Source organism: Eptesicus fuscus, chromosome 10 (genome assembly GCF_027574615.1).
Source record: "Eptesicus fuscus isolate TK198812 chromosome 10, DD_ASM_mEF_20220401, whole genome shotgun sequence".
In the NCBI taxonomy this organism is placed as follows: Eukaryota; Metazoa; Chordata; class Mammalia; order Chiroptera; family Vespertilionidae; genus Eptesicus; species Eptesicus fuscus.
Genome location: NC_072482.1, coordinates 3,887,119 through 3,905,000, shown reverse-complemented (window position 1 = coordinate 3,905,000; position 17,882 = coordinate 3,887,119). Strand labels below are relative to the sequence as shown.

General features: G+C 61.0%; 1 protein-coding gene across 1 annotated transcript in view; it reads right to left on the bottom strand.

Annotated features, from left to right (window-relative positions):
• Positions 1 to 17,882, bottom strand: part of ITPR3 (inositol 1,4,5-trisphosphate receptor type 3) — a 67,145-nt gene that overhangs the window by 46,756 nt on the left and 2,507 nt on the right. Inside the window, exon 2 of the mRNA XM_054721937.1 lies at positions 4,010 to 4,080. Within this exon, the coding sequence (XP_054577912.1) occupies positions 4,010 to 4,080 (71 nt within the window). The remainder of the gene's footprint in view (positions 1 to 4,009; positions 4,081 to 17,882) is intronic.

Here is a 17,882-nt window from a genome sequence, read left to right as displayed (position 1 = left end):
AGATCTCCAGTAGGATCGCTCCACAGTAACATGTATGAAGTAAAAACAGCAAAGCATAGCATAGGGTACATAGGATGCCACCTCTGTGTAAGGAAAGAGTGGTCATGTGAACACATGTCTGTATTTCATGAAGGACACCGGGACCAGGAGAGACGAAGGGGGGGGCGGCCTGGAGGGACAGTCGTGGGAGGGAGGCTCTCCGTGTGTCTGGCACGATGCTCTGAGGTTTGACCTGGACGATTAACTTACCTCCCAGCTTTTCTACGTGGCTGTCCCTGAGAGGGGCTGGGCGGGTGGGGGCAGCGAGGGCGAGTGAGGATGGGCGGGCACTGCTTCCATCTCATCCTGGAGCTCGTCTTTGCATTACGTTTTTTAAACATGTTTTTACTGATTTCACCAGCTCCCTACGGGGCCCGAGCTGGCGACTCGGGCATGTGCCTTGGCTGGGAATCGAACCTGTGACCTCCTGGTTCATAGGTCGACACTCAACCAATAAGCCGGCTGGACTGTGTTACTTTTATAAAAAGAAAAAAATTAAGAACAAATTTCTAAGTGGCAAGTCAACACATGAAAAGATGCTGGATCTCAGTAGTAGTCAGGGGAATGCAAATGAAGCCACAGTGAGATCCGTTTCACACCAGCGGACCCACCAAGGGAGCAGGGCCGGGTGGGGCGAGGGGGGGGGGGTACGCAGGGCGACGGGGGTGACAGGCACAGCCCGACGGAGGGCAGCAGGGCCTTTCCCCCCACAGGACCCCTCCTCGGGACACACCCAGCGGCCCTGGCTCGTGCGCAAGCGCCCGCTCGCCGCAGCAGCGCCGGCCGTGACCACAGCTGGGAATGAGCTGAGTGGCCGTCAACAGGGAACCTGCGCGGCTGGCAGCTGGCTCGGGCAGAGTATTATTACACAGCAATTAAACAGATGGGCTGGCCACAGGCGTCATCACGGACGGCTCTCAAAAACAGCGCAGCCGGAGGAGCAGGTGGGCAGGGAGGCGACCTTTAACAGGCGGGAAAGCGGGGCGCAGTCCCTGTATCATCCTGGGACAGCCCAGGTATTCGCGGCAGGACGCAGGCCCGAAGGACCCACGCCAGTGTCTGCGTGTTCTGAGAGCATTTGCCCAGGGCGGGTGGGGGGGAAAGAGGGGAGACTGGGGGGCTTCTCTTTACAGATGAGAAGATCTGCAGTCAGCGTGGAGGAAAGACCTGGTAGAGCGCAGCAGTGGGTACATGGGTGTGTGCTCCTATGTAGAGCTGATGTCTTAATAATAAAAATTACAATACACTGAGCTTGGAAAATGGAAGGTAGAGCAGAGGCTAGGGTGGGGGAGGGGGACCCAGCCTGCCAGCACCTCATCACCCTCCCCAGCACCTGCCCCAGCAGTGCCGGAGGGTCAGGCCTCACACACTTTCCTGGGCTCCCTGTAGCTGGGCTGTGAGCGCCGAGCTTCCCTGAGGTGGGGAGGTGGGGGTGCGGGTCACGGGGCCCCAGCTGCAGGAGGAGGAAAGGGCTCGGGCGGGGGCAGCAGCACACAGCTGCGAGCAGCCACAACCCCAAGACCTGGAGCACAGCAGAGGGCATGGGCGCCCTGCACGCTGGGCAGCAGCAGCCCGGCCTCCAAGGCCCTGCAGACTCTGGAAAGAATTCGCAGAACATGCTGGGGCACGGCATGGCTCCGGAAGATGGCTAGCGCGGAGCCCACAAACACGGCGCATCGGGCGCTGGTGGAGCAGGTGGGGCCGCGGGCTCGGCCGGCCCAGCCCGGGGTCTCCAGCAGCAGGTGAAGGGAGTCGGCTCTGGAGGAGGAGGGACAGCCCGCAGTCCCAGGTGGCCTGGGAAGCAGCCATCCCCGCCCGCCTCTAGCCACAGCCCCACGCCTGGCTGGGACCTCCCGGGGCGGGGACAGAGAGCCAGACTCTGGGTCGGAGGCCAAGCTCCACGCGTCTCTTCTCTGGGCTTCAGCCTCAGACCTGAAGGTGGGAGTCCTCCTGCCTAAGCTCTAACGCTCCGCCTGGGACCCGCCAGCCACGAGGGACCTCTGCCTCCCTCCCCACCGGCGGGACCTGGGCGCAGAGGGCGGCGGGACCTGGGCGCAGAGGGCGGGAGGATGAGTCCCCTATTCCACCCCAGGGAGCTGGCGGGCGCAGAGGCGGCAGCGTGCAGCCGGGGACCCTGGGGAGGGCCTGTGCACAGGAAAAGGGGGAGGAAGAGAGGGGAGGAGCGGGAAGGAGTGAGGGGAGGAGGGCAGGGAGTCAAAGGAGCATTTGTTCTGCTAAGTGGCCCAAACTCTGTCCGCTGAAACACTCCGGCAAATCTGCCTCTGCCACACCCTGTGTCAGCGCCGGACCCAGCGCAGAGCTGCGCACACACCTCTCCCTCCAGCCCCCTCTGCCTCACAGCCACCCGGGACCCTCACCGCTCTCGCCTACTCAGTTCTGCCCAGCCTTTGCCTAAACCCCTCGGCTGCAGCGGCTTCAAAGCCCTCCTGATTCGGGCTGAGGAGCGACCGCGTTCCTTTCCCTCCCCACTCAGCACCCCAGGGCCCAGGGCAGGCGTGCTCAGCGCTGCACCTCACGCAGGAGGCCTGCACCAACCCCCAAAGTCCCCAGAACCCGGGCCCAGGGCCCTCGAGGCCAACAAGACCCAGAGCGGCCGGGCCTGAGAGAGGCGGCCGGGGCCGGGGCGGGGGCGGGGGCAGGAGCGGCCGGTGCATGAATAACTGAACACATGCAGCGGTAGGCCAGATGCACGCTAAGGAGAGAAGGAAGCAGTGGGGGAGATTGCGGGGAGGTCAGAGAATGTCCCACCGAGGATATGAGCCCTGAAGCCGCGGGGAGCGGGGCCGTGTGGGTACTGGGAAGAACCTGCGGGCAGAGGGAACAGCAGGTGCAAAGGCGCAGGGTGGGTGGGGCGTGGCTGACACCTGTGAGGACCCGCGGGAGGCCGGTGCAGCTGGAAGGCTGGAAGGGATACGAGCCCAGGGGAAGGGCATGAGCGAGAGGGTGCGGGGCACAGGGGTCTGGGTGGTGAGGAAAGGCCAGTGCCACAGGCCGCTCCCCAGACCCAGACGTGTCCCCTGAGACTCCCAAGCAAAGCCCCCACTCAGGCCCATGATGGAAGCGGGAGCTCAACAGTAGACATGGGGGCCCTCTGCGGGCTGGGAGGAACCCCCTCTTCTCTGCACTCCATGGATGGGCAAGGCCCAGGCAGGCAAGGCTGCCACAGGGTCAGCTTAAATCCCGCTCCCCTCCCAGCACCCCTCTCCGGGACAACTGAGCTCATCCCCCGGGAGGAGCAGCTCGTGGGCAGAAGAGGGGCAGGGCCTGGCCAGGCGTGTTCCTGCCCGCGCCCGCCCTGCCCCGCCCAGGAGCCAGGAGCCAGGAGCCGTCTGGCTGGCTCAGCCTCACCGGTGATCACAATAACACCTTCCCTGGCTGGGCATCTCCCATCCTCGCCAGGGCCCTGCGGCCGTCGGGGCGGAGCTGAGGAGCCCTCCGACCACGGCCACGGAGGCCGGAGGCCGAGAGGGAAGGCCCTTGCCCAGGGTGACAGCAGAGCCAGGACTGGGCTCCACCAGCTCCCGCGGCAGGAGTCCTCCTGGGGGCCAGGGCTGAGGACACAGCCGGGCAGGAGGGGGGCCTGGAGCCCATCAGGACCAGCGCGATGAGAGACTCACAGAGAAGGGCTCTCACCCTGGCCTCCTGGCGCCTGGGGAAATTCTCTTCCTCCCCAGTTGCCCCCAAAACCGCCCAGGCACAGACAAAGAAAGCCCTGTGGCTGGTGGGGAGCCGGGCGGGCCAGGAGTGGGAGTGCCCAAGAGGTGGGCGTGGCCCCGGGGACCCGCAGGGAAGAGGTCTGCGCCAGGCGGGCTCTGCATTGGGCAGTGGAGGGCTCCGAGCAGCCTTGTCTGACCCGCAGGCCTCTGGGACCCATTGGGGCGGAAAGACTCCGTCGGTCCAGGCCTCAGCAGCCTGGGAGGGGAGCTTGCAGTGGGAGTGGAGGTCTTACCTCGGAACTTCTTGGGGGGGTTGTCCAGGTCCCCAGCCGCGGGCTCCACCACACAGCGGTCATCCACCAGCCTGGGGACAAGGCAGCTGGGTCAGCGGGAGGAGAGAGACCCAGCTCCCCACAGCCCTCCCGCAGGCGGGATTCCAGGACGCCAGGGAGGCCTCCGATGAACCCGCACCCACCGCCCTCACAATCGCCCTCACCATCGAGTCATCCCCTTCCCTGGTGAAAGGCAAGACCTCTTGGAGTGGAGATGGGGGAGCCCCCAGGAAAAGCAAGAAGATGTACCCCCTCCCCCCACTGGAGCCTGGGCTGTCACACACGTGGACGTAACTCCTGTCACAAGCCGACCCCAGTGCACAGACCTGAAAGGGCGGTGGGTGATGGAGGAGGGAGAGAGGGAGCAAGAGAGAGAGACCGAGCAAGGGAGGGGGAGAGACCGAGCAAGGGAGGGGGAGAGATGGAGCAAGGGAGGGGGAGAGGGAGCAAGGGAGGGAGAGAGAGGGAGCAAGGGAGGGAGAGAGAGGGAGCAAGGGAGGGAGAGAGGGAGCAAGGGAGGGAGAGAGGGAGCAAGGGAGGGGGAGAGAGGGAGCAAGGGAGGGAGAGAGAGGGAGCAAGGGAGGGAGAGAGAGGGAGCAAGGGAGGGAGAGAGAGGGAGCAAGGGAGGGAGAGAGAGGGAGCAAGGGAGGGAGAGAGGGAGCAAGGGAGGGAGAGAGAGGGAGCAAGGGAGGGAGAGAGACGGGAAAGACAAAAAGAGACAAAAAGACACACAGGGAGGAAACAGGCCGGAGGACTGAGACAGATGCACAGAGAAGCTCATGAGACACCAACCAGAGGAACAAGCCTCTGGGCCTCACAGACAGAACACGTCTGCGCCTTCCCACCCGTCAGGCCCATTTCATCCCCACTCTTTGGCCGCCGTGGGCCTAGAGTCCCCCCTACAGCCACGGCTGGGGTAATCCTAAATCTCTGGAGGACATCCACCCACCACCCACCCACCCCATCCACCACCCACCCCATCCCACCCACAACTCATCCATCCACCCACCACCCAATCCCACCCACAACTCATCCATCCACCCACCACCCACCCACCCCATCCCACCCACAACTCATCCATCCACCCACCACCCACCCACAACTCATCCATCCACCCACCACCCACCCATCCATCCACCCACCACCCACCCACAACTCATCCATCCACCCACCACCCACCCACCCACAACTCATCCACCCACCCACCACCCACCCATCCACCCACCCACCCACCCACCACCCACCCCATCCCACCCACAACTCATCCATCCACCCACCACCCACCCATCCATCCACCACCCACCCACCCATCCATCCACCCACCCACCCACACACCCACTACTCATTCATCCACCCACCACTCATTCATCCACCCACCACTCATTCATCCACCCACCACTCATTCATCCACCCACCCACCACCCATCCATCCATCCATCCATCCATCCATCCATTCCTATATTTAAAAGTCTTCAAAGCCACCCCAACCTCTAGAATAAAGCAATGATGATAACCCACCATTTCAGAGACCGACTGTATTTCAGCACTTCACAATTCTTACTTCTGAATTCTCGCCCACTTCCCCACAAGGGCTAGTCATTGTACATTTTACATATGAGAAAACTGGGTTTAGAAGTTAAATATGCATAACAGGCAAGGTATAACCTTTTGTGTATATTAGTGCCAGAAATAGGTACTACAAATCTTGTTGATTTGTCCGGATAATGTTTAAGAAATTTACCTTTAGTCTTCTAATTTTAGCCTAATTTTTTTTCCAAAATAAAAGAGTGAATTTTTGTTGTAGATAATCCTCACCCAAGGATATTTTTTCCATTGACTTTTAGAGAGAGTGGAAGGAAGAGGGGAAGAAAGGAGGGAGAGAAGAAAAGAGAGGGAGAGAGAGAGAGAGAAACATTGATGTGAGAGAGACATCAATTGGTTGCCTCCTGCAAGTGCCCAACTGGGGTGGGAGAACCATTCTGCAGCCCAGGGACGTGCCCTTGACCGGGAATTGAACCTGTGACCTTGACCGGGAATTGAACCTGTGACCCTTCGGTGCTTGGTCGACGCTCTAAATGGCCAGAGCAAAAGAGTGAATTTTTCGTGTCAAAAAAAAGTTAAATAATTTGCCTGAAGTCACACATCTGATTCTAAAGCCTCCTTCTGCTCCTCCCCTCCTTAGTTTGGCTAACAAGACCTTTTGTGATCTGACCTCCCTGGCTAACCTCACCACCTCCTTGCTCCAGCTGTGCTAAACCTCCAGTTGATCCCACAGTCCCTGGAGCTCTCCTCTGTACAGAGATGGTCTTGGCAGCCTGCACTGCCCTTCACTCGTAGCCCACCCTGGCTCCCCTCCACGCCCTGGGCGTACCAAGCTCTGTTCATTCTCCCACACTCAGCCCTCTTCCCCCACTCCAGTGGTCGGCAAACTGTGGCTCGCGAACCACATGCGGCTCTTTGGCCCCTTGAGTGTGGCTCTTCCACAAAATACCACATACAGTGTGATTGAAACTACGTGGCACATACGCAGAAGTCAGTTTTCGGCTCTCAAAAGAATTTCAATCGTTGTACTGTTGATATTTGCTCTGTTGACTAATGAGTTTGCCGACCACTGCCCTACTCTGTGAGGAGTCCTTGGCCAGTGCCTCCCCCCGCCGGGGCCTCCCTCCCCAGTGTCCCCACCGCACCCGGTCCTGGCCGCTCCTGCTGCAGGTCTCTTCCTGTGGCAGCTACTTCCTGTGTCCACACCGAGTCCCCCGAAGACAGGACCCAGTGTTCCCCTTCGGCATCACCAGCAGTGTGGTCCGCGGTAATAACAGCAAGCAGGCTTTATTCCCCATGTCTCCCTATATCGCTTTTTAATTTTCTAAACCGGCTTTGCTATTATTTGCATTTTGCAGGCAAAGAAGCCAGAGCACGGAGATGTTAGACCATCTGGCGAGGGACACAAGGCCCGCAAGCAGCAGAGCTGGGCTCTGAAGCCGGCCGGGCGGACCTGAGCAGGTGCGGGGCAGGGAACTGCGGACATCCCAGTGAGGGCGGCTGTCTCCCTCCCCGCCCCAGCCGCCAGCAGGGGCCATCCTCGGCTCTCTCCCCTTCTCCACCTGCTCTCAGCCCTTGGTCACTTCAGCCACTCTCATGCTTCAAAGCACCCCTTACACTCACTGTTGACCCTGCGCCCCCTCTGCCGGCCCTCGTCCCCAAAGGCCGGCTCAGAGGTCTCGCTGCCTCCCCTGAGGTTCAAAACTGAGCTCCTGGTCTGTCTGCGGCCCACATGGGCGCCTCCCGAAGTCCTCCCGTCCCAGGCCATCCCTCCTGGGGCAAACACCTTGGGCCAGTCCTGGCTCCCCTCTCCCACTCACCCCTCACACCTGCTCTGCTGGGGAGCCCCGAGGGCCCCCCAGGACGCGTGCAGAACCCGACTGCATCCCGGTCCCCACCTCCCCATGGGCCCACCAGCCCTCACCGATTTCTGTAACTGCCTCTTCCCTGGTCTCCTGCCAGTCCCCTCCCTTCCCCCCTCCCCCCCCCCCCCCCACACACAGCAGCAGAGGGGCGGGGGAGGGAGACACAGACTTGTCGTTCCGCTCCTCCGTGCACTCATCGGCTGAGTCTTGTACGTGCCCTGACCGGGGTGAAACCTGCCGCCTGTGTATCCAGAGGCTGCTCTCGCCACCGGCGCTGCCGGGCCAGGGCTGCGGGGTCTCTTTAAAAACTACTAGTGAGTCAAGCCCGGCCGGCGTGGCTCAGTGGTGAGCATCGACCTATGAACCAGGAGGTCATGGTTTGATTCCCGGTCAGGGCACATGCCGGAGTTGTGGGCTCCATCCCCAGTGTGGAGCCTGCAGGAGGCAGGCAATCAGTGATTCTCTCTCATCATGGATGTTTCTATCTCTCCCCTCCTCTCTGAAATCAATAAAAATATATTTAGAAAAATAAAAAACAAAAGGTAAGGCAAATCAGGGCCGTCCTCTGCTCAGAACTCTAGAACCATTCCTCTCAGAGCACAAACCAAACCCAAATGGCCGGAAAGACCCCTCGCCTCTCGGACTCCGTCTCCTCCCTCTCCCCTCGCCCCCCTGCTCCAGCCACAGCCCTCCCCCGGGCCCCACAAACCTTCCTGGGCATCTGGCTCTGCCTCTTCCCTCCGCCTGAACCGAAGGCCCCCAGGTGCCCTCGGGGCTCCCTCCCTCACCTCCCTCAGACCTTGGCTCAAATCCCCCGTCCCCCTGGACACCCTCCCCAGCCCCCTTTTCAAAATTGTAGACGGCTCTTTCCCACGCTCCCTCCACTTCGCTGCCTCGCTGTTCCCCCCGCACCCACCGCCACCGCCTGCTGTGTTGTACTATTTATTTTGGGTCCTGTCACCCCAGCCTCACGGGTGGAAGGTGCATGAGGACAAGGATGTGTCTGTGTCCCGGCATCCAGACCACCGCCTGGCGAGCGCAGGCACCGGGAACCGCGTACGGAGTGAGTTAATTCATTTAGCAGCTGCTGAGGGAAGTACATGAGAAGCCAAAGATAAGGTCCCTGCCTCGGGAGTTCAGATCCTGTTGGGAAGGCAGTCACAGACGCAGAAAAGTTAATGACATAAGGAATATGCATTGGTGCCAACAGGCGGCACCCGCTGTGGATTTCGTGGGCACCAGGGAAGGGAGAGGTCAGAGGCTGGCCAATCGTCAAAGGTGTGAAAGAACAGGCAGGGCTGTGCAGAGCCTTGAATAATTCATAGAATTTCCTGTAAGACATTCGTGAATCAGATTAGCTGGTCGTCTCTTAGCAAAGCCCTTATCTAGGAGGAGAAGTTTTGGTGGGGGAGGGGGAGAGCCTTGGCCGGGTCCTGGCACCCAGGGCAGCGCCCAGCCCCCATCTTGACATGCACAAGGCCTTGTGGAGGCCCCTCCTCAGAGAGTCCCTGTCAGAGGCGAGCCCCACCCCGTGCCGGACCCCCTCCCCTGGGGACGCCCTGCCTGCACACTCGCAGGAAAGCCCTGCGAATGCAGGTGCCGCTGAGTGCAATCCCCCCCCCCACAAGCCCGCCTGGCCCCGCCCACTCGGGCACAGCTTCTGAAGCCCCTCCCAGCGCCCCGGGGTCTGGAGAGCATTTTGCAAGCGAAGGGAAGGCCACTTAGAAAGGGGGGCGACTGGGCAGAGGAGAATTTCAAATGAGGTTGGGATCCCCGACCCACAGCCCAGAGGGGACAGAAACGGCCGGCCGGTCGGAGGGGCCGAACGGTCGGAGGGGCCGAACGGAGACGCCGTGTGGGGCTCCCCAGGCATCAGGAGAACAAGGTCCAGAGTGGGGCTTGCAGAGGTTCCTCGGGCTCCCACACTCCACACCCCGTCCTCCCGGGCCGGACTAGCAGCCTCAGCATCGCCTGGGAACTCTGGGCTGCGTCTGCACCTTCCCAGGGACCTCTAGGGGTGGCACCTTGCGCCTTCGCCTTTTATTTCCCACTTGGTGCCAGGGCAACCCCCACCGGCCTGTAGGCAAAGATGGCAGCCATCGGCAATAGGCTAAGAGCGCAGAGGTCCCTCCACGGCCCAGGGCCACCTCCCCTCCAGCCCTCCCTGCTCCCTCAGGGCTGGGCTTCCCACCAAGGTGCTATCGGGCAGGGGTGGAGTGGGCAGGGGTGGAGTGGGCAGGGGTGGAGTGGGCAGGGGTGGAGTGGGCGGGAGGGGCGTTGCATGGAGCCTTTAACTGGCAAGCAGGAAAGTCGTTATCAGATGGGCAGTCCAGGGAGCTGAGAGCAGAGGACACCAAACTGGTAAGTTTTTTTGTTGTGTGTGTTTTTAATACATTTTTATTGATGTCAGAGAGGAAGGGAGAGGGGAGAGAGAGAAACATCAATGATGAGAGAGAATCATTGATCGGCTGCCTCCTGCACGCCCCCTACTAAGGATCGAGCCAGCAACCTAGGCATGTGCCCTTGATCAGAATCGAACCCAGGACCCTTCAGTCCGCAGGCTGACGCTCTATCCACTGAGCCACACCCGTCAGGGCCAGGTGGGTAAGTTTTGATGAAGGGGAGCCTCGGAGGGCAAGGCCAGGACTTCTGTCCCAGGTGGACCCAGGTTAGCATTGTGGTCGCCTAGCACGCCGCCCCCTCCCAGATCCCGCCCCCCACTCACACACACATACTCACAGTCACACACACTCTCACACACACACACACACACACACACACACACACACAACACTCTCTCACACACACACACCCCACCCAGTGCCCCAATGACCGCCTCCCCACACGCGACGCCCAGTGCAGCCGTGGCCAGGCCTGCCTGGACTGCCAGTCGCAGACCAGACGCTGGGCCTTGACCAGGCGCACCCATGACCTGGGTGGGCACCGTGCCACCTGCAGAGGGTCGCCCGGGGGACCCCTCCCCACCTGGTGGCACCCGTGTCCCGGGCAGTAGCTCCCTGCTCACAGAGCATCTGTGTTTGTGAAACTAGCTCGTCCCAGGTGCTCGGCCTCAGCCTCTTAGGCACCTGGCGCTGTAACCAGACCGAGTCCTCCATCCGGGGGAGCTGGCCCCACTTCAACCCCCTCCGAGCACCTGCCTCCGCCCAAGGTCCAGGGAAGGCTCCTCCCATGCTCCGCCAGCCCACGGACCTCGCCGTCCCACCTCTGCTGATGCCCCCACCTCTGCTGATGCCCGTCCTGCTGGGCCACCTTCAAGGCTGGCTTAGCTCCTGTAGAGATCCCCCTCCCCCACCCCCACCTCCTCTAAGGCCGGTGGCACCCCAGCCTCGGTCACAAGAGAGCTGCTCCTCCAATGTGGGGAGCACGTCCTACTTTATGGGTCGTTTTTGCATCCAGGACTCATGCCGTTCTCACCACATCCAGGGTGAGGCTCACAGAGCAGAGGGCACCAGCCCTCCACTCACCAACCTCACTGGGAGCAGGCGATGCGCCGGGGGCGTGGTCCCTACCCTCGAGAAGCTCCTACCCACCGCGCCAAGTGCCCGCGGACAGCAGCCTGGCCTACACCCTTGCACCCGCCCCTTGAGACCCTCAGAGGAGCTGGTGGACAACTCTACTCAAGGAGGGCATGAAGGAGGGCGCTGTGCCCGACTGCCCATGGGGTCTGCACCCCGGTCTGAGGGAGAGACAACGGTAGCTGTGTGCAGGGGCCTGGGTGGCCCCATTCTGCCCAGGGTGGACTTTGAGACCCAGAAGGAGCCAAGGCCTGGGGCGGGCCAGTGCTGTCAGAAAGATTAGATAAGGAGCGGGGAGGAGCTAGGAGTGGGGTGGGTGACCATCAGATCAGAGGGGCCTGAAGCAAAGCCTGCCCTGCCAGGCCCCAGCTGAGCGGCCACTGGAGCAGGAATCACAGATTGGGCAAATGCCCAAGGGACCCCAGACATCCCGTCCCCCCAATCCAGCTCAGAACCTGAGGCATGGAAGGGGGGGGGGGGCTGGGGAGGAGCAGCCAGCTCCAGACCCCAGTCTCCTGACCTCAGCCCAGGGCGCTGGCCACCACCCTCTCGGGCACTCCCTCCCGGCACTGTCTGAACACTGGGATTGGCTGGTGGCCAGTGGGGCCCTTGGAGTCCCCTTCTCCAAATACCCCAAGGCACACCCACTAGGTGGGATGGGGAGGAATGTAGGGACAGGAACCCAGCTTCATGGCTGGGGTCCCTGGCTCATCAGAGAAAAGAAATGGACTTCAGCAGTCCTTTCAGCAGTCCTGCGCAGACATCCATGCACTTGACCCCCCTCTTTCTTACCAGGGACCCCCCCCCCCCCTCCGGGCCGCCCGGGCCGCCCGGCTGTATGTGCACGTTCAACACCAGTTCTCATTGCTGCAGAGCTTACGGCTGAAAGGACCGGACCAAAAGCCGCCACTCAGAGACCCCAAAAGGTTCTCCCGTGAGGAATGGAGGGAGCCAAGGACTAACCTTGGCCCAACAGAAATAAAGGTCCCTGACAGTGAGCCAGGCCTCAGGCACTGCCAGGCCTCAGGCCTGCATTTCTGGCTCAGGATTGGGTGGCCGCTGGCGAGTCCGGGGTCTCGGCAGGGCTGCCGGGATGGGAAGATGCATCTGTCAGGCCAACGAGGAGCAGGACAGGGAGCAGGAGAGACAAAGGGGAAGCTGAGGCAGCAAAGGGTGCAACCAGGGACCACCCAGCCAGCCCTGGCCTCACACAGCCTCTCTCCTGCCCTCCATCACCAGGAGCCGGACCCAGCCCGCCCGGCCCACAGAGGCGCACCCCGCCCGCTCCAGGCCGCCGCAGAGCTCGGGGCAACGCAGCCCTGACAAACCCAGAAAGTGCCCGGTCTGCAGCGCACCCCGCCTGTTCGGGACGCGGTGTCTCGGTGGGGCAGGGCGGGGGGCAGGGCACTGTTTTAGAAGAAAGGGCATTTAGGAGGCGTCAGAATTAAATTCACACGTGTACCCTGGTTGGGTCCGGAACTAAAGAAACCAGTGGTCACAGACAGAGGACAAAGGGGCACTCGTGGCTGTGACTGGGCATCGATGCTGCTGGGAATTATGAACTGGTGTGATAACAGCATCATGGAAACACAGGGACACATCCTTACTTCTCAGAGATGTCATTTTTATTTATTTATTTTGTTAATCCTCACCCGAGGATATTTTTCCATTGGTTTTTAGAGCGTGTGGAAGGGAGGGAGGGGGGAGAAAGAGAGAGAGAGAAACATCAATGTGAGAGAGACACATCAACTGGTTGCCTCCCGCACAGGGATCGAGCCTGCAACGAAGGTACATGCCCTTGCCTGGAATCGAACCCGATACCCTTCAGTGCTTGGGCCAATGCTCTAGCCCAGTGATGGCGAACCTATGACACGCGTGTCAGCACTGACACGCGTAGCCATTTCTGATGACATGCGGCCGCATGCCGAGGATGAAACATTTGCTGCTCCTGAGGATGAAACCTTTGCGAAATAATGTTTTTTCCTCAAAGTGACACACTACCCGAGTTATGCTCAGTTTTCTGGCGAAGTTTGACACACCAAGCTCAAAAGGTTGCCCATCACTGCTCTAGCCACTGAGCTAAACCAGATAGGGCTTCTTAGAGGTGTAAATGAAGTATTTAGAGGTGAAAACATACAATGTGTGTAATACCAGAAAATACTTCAGTAAAAAGGAGGTGCAGAAAATATGCCAAATTGTAGAGTCTAAAATGTGGGCATATGGTGTTCTAGACGGCTCTCTACTTTCCTGAGTCACATTCATGCCTCAGGCTGGCGGTGAGGGGCCCAAGTGGCGGTCAGAGCCAGAGCCAGCTGGAAAAGCGCTGCGAACGCTCCCCGCTCCGGCTCCGGGACCAGACTGGCTCTCCCTCCGTGCCCCATGTCACCCACTTCTAGGCCCACACCCTGGGAGCAAGGCTCCCCTGCCGGCTGGGGGAGGGGTGCGGTTGGCTGGCTGACAGTGATTTGCAAACCAAATGTGCACAGGTGTCCCCAGCACCTGCAGCTGCCCCCAGACTGAGATTTAGGGTCCCCCCTCTCCTGGCTCTGCCCACCTGCCAGCCGCACACAGCTTCACCCACCACTGTGATCATCCCCCCGCCCCAGCCCCTCAAGGAGTCCCTCCAGCCTGTGCCCAAGTGGGAACCGCTCTGCACTGTGCCCCCGCCCCAGCCCCAGCTCCCGCCCCAGCCCAGCTCGCTGTGGCCAAGGCCCAGGCTCACTTCTGTGCCACGGTCCCTGGTGGGAAAGGCCCCGCAGCCCCCAGTCTGAAGACCCTGCTCTGTGGCCCTGCTCACCAGCCTCCCTGAGCCAGGCCCTCACTGCAAATACTGGCACCACTGCCACTCCCGGAAGGACCAGCGTGACCCTCGGGGGCTCCGGGCTCACCTGTGACGGACACACCAGAGATGGGGGCTCTGCGCTCCTCCCCTCCCCAGGCCTCCTTCCAGGGAGGACACCCCAGCCCCACATGGGGTGAAGCAGGGCCATCAGGCCTGGGGGTGGACCCAGGAACACCAGTCCTGTGCTCAGGGGTTAATCGAAACCCGGAAACCTCCCCCTAGGCCGAGAGCAGAAAGCTGGTGGCCCCACCCTAAAATTCAGCACATCACTCCACCCCCAACCCCAGCCACTGCCCCACCCGCCCAGGAGGGGACGTGGGGTCAGGAATGCAGGGCAGGGCAGAGCGAGCAAGTGGCTACAGCAGGAGGAGCCAGGCGTGCGCAGCCTGGGTCCCCGAGCCCACGGCGGAACCTGGGGCCTGAATCCACCCCCCTCCCCCCTCCCCCCTCCCCCCTCCCCTGATCGCACACCCAACCTCCAGGGCAGAGGCTGGTCTTACTCCCCACACCCCTAGTACGAGACTCCAACTGTGCGTGAAGTGGGTCATGGGCCCTGGGCACAGGGTCCCCATTCCCACCACCTCCACCGCCAGAGAAACACGGGGGTTAGAGAGCCTGTGGGGTACAAGTGTGCCTTCCCTTTGGCCTCGGAATCCCACTTCCAGGAATTCATCCTGAGAATAACTGGGCGAGTGTCCGGGCATGTCCCGAACGGGATGTTCAGTGCTGTCTGTAAAGGCAAAACCTGAGGAGCCACCTGAATGCCCAGCACAGACAAATCTAGGTGCTCGCGCCCCGGGACGCTGTGCAGCCTGGCCACGGGGTGCTGGCACGGAAATACATGCCCCCCCCCCCCCCGACAGACAGGACACGGAGACCTGTGGGCAGGAAGTGCTATTTGTGTGGGTGAAAAGGCTAAAAGGTCCACAGACAGGGAGTGACAGCACGTCGCAGTGGTGTTACAGGTAATTTTTGAGTTTTTCAGATTTACTCCATCAAGTATACACTGAGTGGCCAGATTATGATGACCTCTGAACCCATAATAATCTGGCCACTCAGTGTATATCCTATATAATAAAAGGCTAATATGCAAATTGTCCCCTCGACCAGGAGTTCGACCAGCAGGCAGGCAGGCCGGCCAACCGCCCATGTCCCCTCCCCCTGGCCAGGCTGGCCGGACCCCACCCATGCACGAATTCATGCACCGGGCCTCTAATATACACACACACATACACACACACACACACACACACACACACACACACACTGAGTGGCCAGATTATTTATTATGCGTTCAGAGATCATAATAAGCTGGCCACTCAGTGTATATTAGCTGCATGGGTTGGCCCAGCTGAGCCAAGCCCCTGCCTCGGGCACAGGCCAGGGAAATCACAATGAAATGGAAGCCAAGGTCAGGTCTGCAATCTGCCGGGAGGGATGAGGGCTGCAGGGGAGGGCGGTGCCCCTCCTGGAATTACAAGGTCTCGGACTAAGGCTCACAGGCTCTAACAGACCGTCTCTCCCGCTCCCCACTGTGCGAACTAGAACAGTCTGTGCCTGTCTCAGTTACTACTGAGCGCCCGACAGATGGTAGGTGTCCGATAAATGTTTGTTGAATGACTTAATGACGTCTGACAAAGGCTAAGAGATGGACTCTCTGGACCAAGAGGCAAGCAGACTCAACAGGCAGAGTTCCTCCCAGCCTGTCAGCCTACGGGCTCTCAGATTGGGGATCCCGGTCCCGGGTACCCATTAAAATCACCCGAGGAGCTTAAAGCAACCCAACCCTCAGACCCCAGCCCTAGTAATGTTGATACAGTTGGTCTGACATGGGACTTGGGCGCTGGACTTCGTTCACACCCCAGGGAATTCTCAGGCACCAACTCCGCAGCGCGGAGGGCATCGGGCTGAAGGAAAGCAGGGCCTTGCCAAAGTCACCCAGAGTGAAGGAGCAGGCGAGCCATGCCCGGCTCCTGGCCCGGGGCCCGCACCTGCTGACCCGGGCCTCTTCCACACGTGATGCTCCGTGCCACCGAGTCACTCCGACCCCTGACAACGCTACGAGGGAGTGATGTTCACCCAGTCCTGTCCTCGGCAGCCCTGCTCCGCCCCGGCCGGCTCCGCACGTGGCTTGTAGGAGTCAACCATCGCATATTCGGTCTTCCTCATTTCCGGCGGCTTCTACTTTCCCCCACATTCTTATCTTTCCAACGAACCCTGCCTCCGCCACAGGTTCTGGTCCTGACCTCCAGTGCCAACCTTCCTGGGGAGGTGGATCCGGCTACGAGGTGGGCCGGGAACCCCGAGTGGGGAGCCCTTACGACCCTGCCCTGTGCTCACCTCGGCCTGGGTGGTAATTAGGGTTCCCACTGAAGATTGCACATTAACTTTCAGGAGGGAGGCTGGGAAGGGTCTGGGAGCAGATGGCGCCCCAACGCCCAGGAGTGGTGGGCAGAGGCACCCTGACCAGTGTTGGGAGCTCAGCTTCAAGTCCAGTTCACCTGCATCCGCTGCGGCCTGGGGGCCACCCCTCGGAGCACTCAAAAGGGACTGGGTGTGAGACACGGAGGGGCCCACGCTGCACACTCAGGGCCGGTTCCCCGCGGCCTCACGGAAGCCACATCAAATCCCCCCCTCTCACCAGCCCCATCAGCCGCTCCAGCCCTGGCCTCTGCCGCCTCCACCCGCTGAGGGGCGAGGCAGGGGCCCTGGCCCCTCTCCGGCCAAGAGCAGGCGGCCTGCTTCCCTTCCAGGCCAGGCCTCGAGCTGCCCCAGCATCTACTCCCAGACCCTCCCGAAAGTTCGTGTGCAATCTTCAGTGGGAACCCTAATTATCCAGGCAGACCCAACTGCCTCTGCCTGGCCCTGCAGAGCTGGCTGCGATCTGGAAGCTGCCCAGACTCCCTCCTCTACCACTGTCCCCTCCCACCTGCCAGCGGAGCCAGCCCTCAGCCCTCAAGGCCACTCCTGTCTCCAGCACATTCGTTTCATCCAGCCGGGGCTAGCCTGGGAACTCGGTGCGATCAGCCTCCTGGGCTCCCAGACCTGGCACCCACAGCCAGGCCGGGGGAACGGGGCCAGGGTTGAGAAGAGCCAGAAAGGCCTGGTGAGGACCGAGCAGAGAATCAGAGAGAAATGCTTTCACTCTGCAAGGCAGCGGCCGCCAACCTTTCGGACCTCAGGGACCCCCGTGCTGTAAGGCACCCACTCCCCTGGGACCAGCGTGCAGCTTCCGACTCCTGGGACAGGGGGGTCTGAGACCCGTTTTCTAACAAGCTTCCAGGTGCTGACGAGGCTCCACCAAGCACTAGACGTTGAGTAGCAACGACTTGGTGCTTAGACACATTCTTTCACGGACTCCAAGTTCTGAGAAGCGGAGACACTCAGCCCCTCATCCGACACCGAGGCCCCGTGCCCAGCACAGTGCTGTGGACATGCTGCGTGGACAATGGTGTAAGCAAGCCGTGAATCCTGGCCAAGTGCCCAGCATTAGGTGGCCATACAGAGAGAAACCTCCAACTAATTGTAAAACAACACAATTAACGCAGAGAGGAGTTTGTGCAGAGCAGTGCAAAGCAGAGGAAAAGGGGATAAATTTGCTGGGTTGGGGGCGGGGGTGGGTCTCTCAAAAAGAGCCGTTTTGCAGTCGGTCTTAGAGGGTGGGTCAGGGCTACCCAGGTGGAGCCTGGCTGACGGGCGGGCCACGCAGGGCAGAGGTGAAGAGACCCGAGTGTGGCGTAGGTCCCGGGAACTGGGAGCAGTGTGGTTCACCGGGTGGTTTGAGGGGAGGTGGAAAAGCCCCAAAATTAAAAAGTTGGGGTCAGCAAGTGCTGGTGCTGGAATGCCAGGCAGGGAGGGTGGGCGCCCGCCAGTGGGGGTCGGAGCTGCAGCGGTGTTTGCACAGGGTCCTCGGGGCCTGAGAACAGGGGCTCTCGGGGTCACCTGTACTGCCCGGCTCGGCGTGGACGGAAGAAGCAGCCCCCGGGCCGGCAGGGCCAGGTGAGAGGCAGCAACAGAGAGAGTCCCTGCGAGGGCTGAGCCTGTGGGAG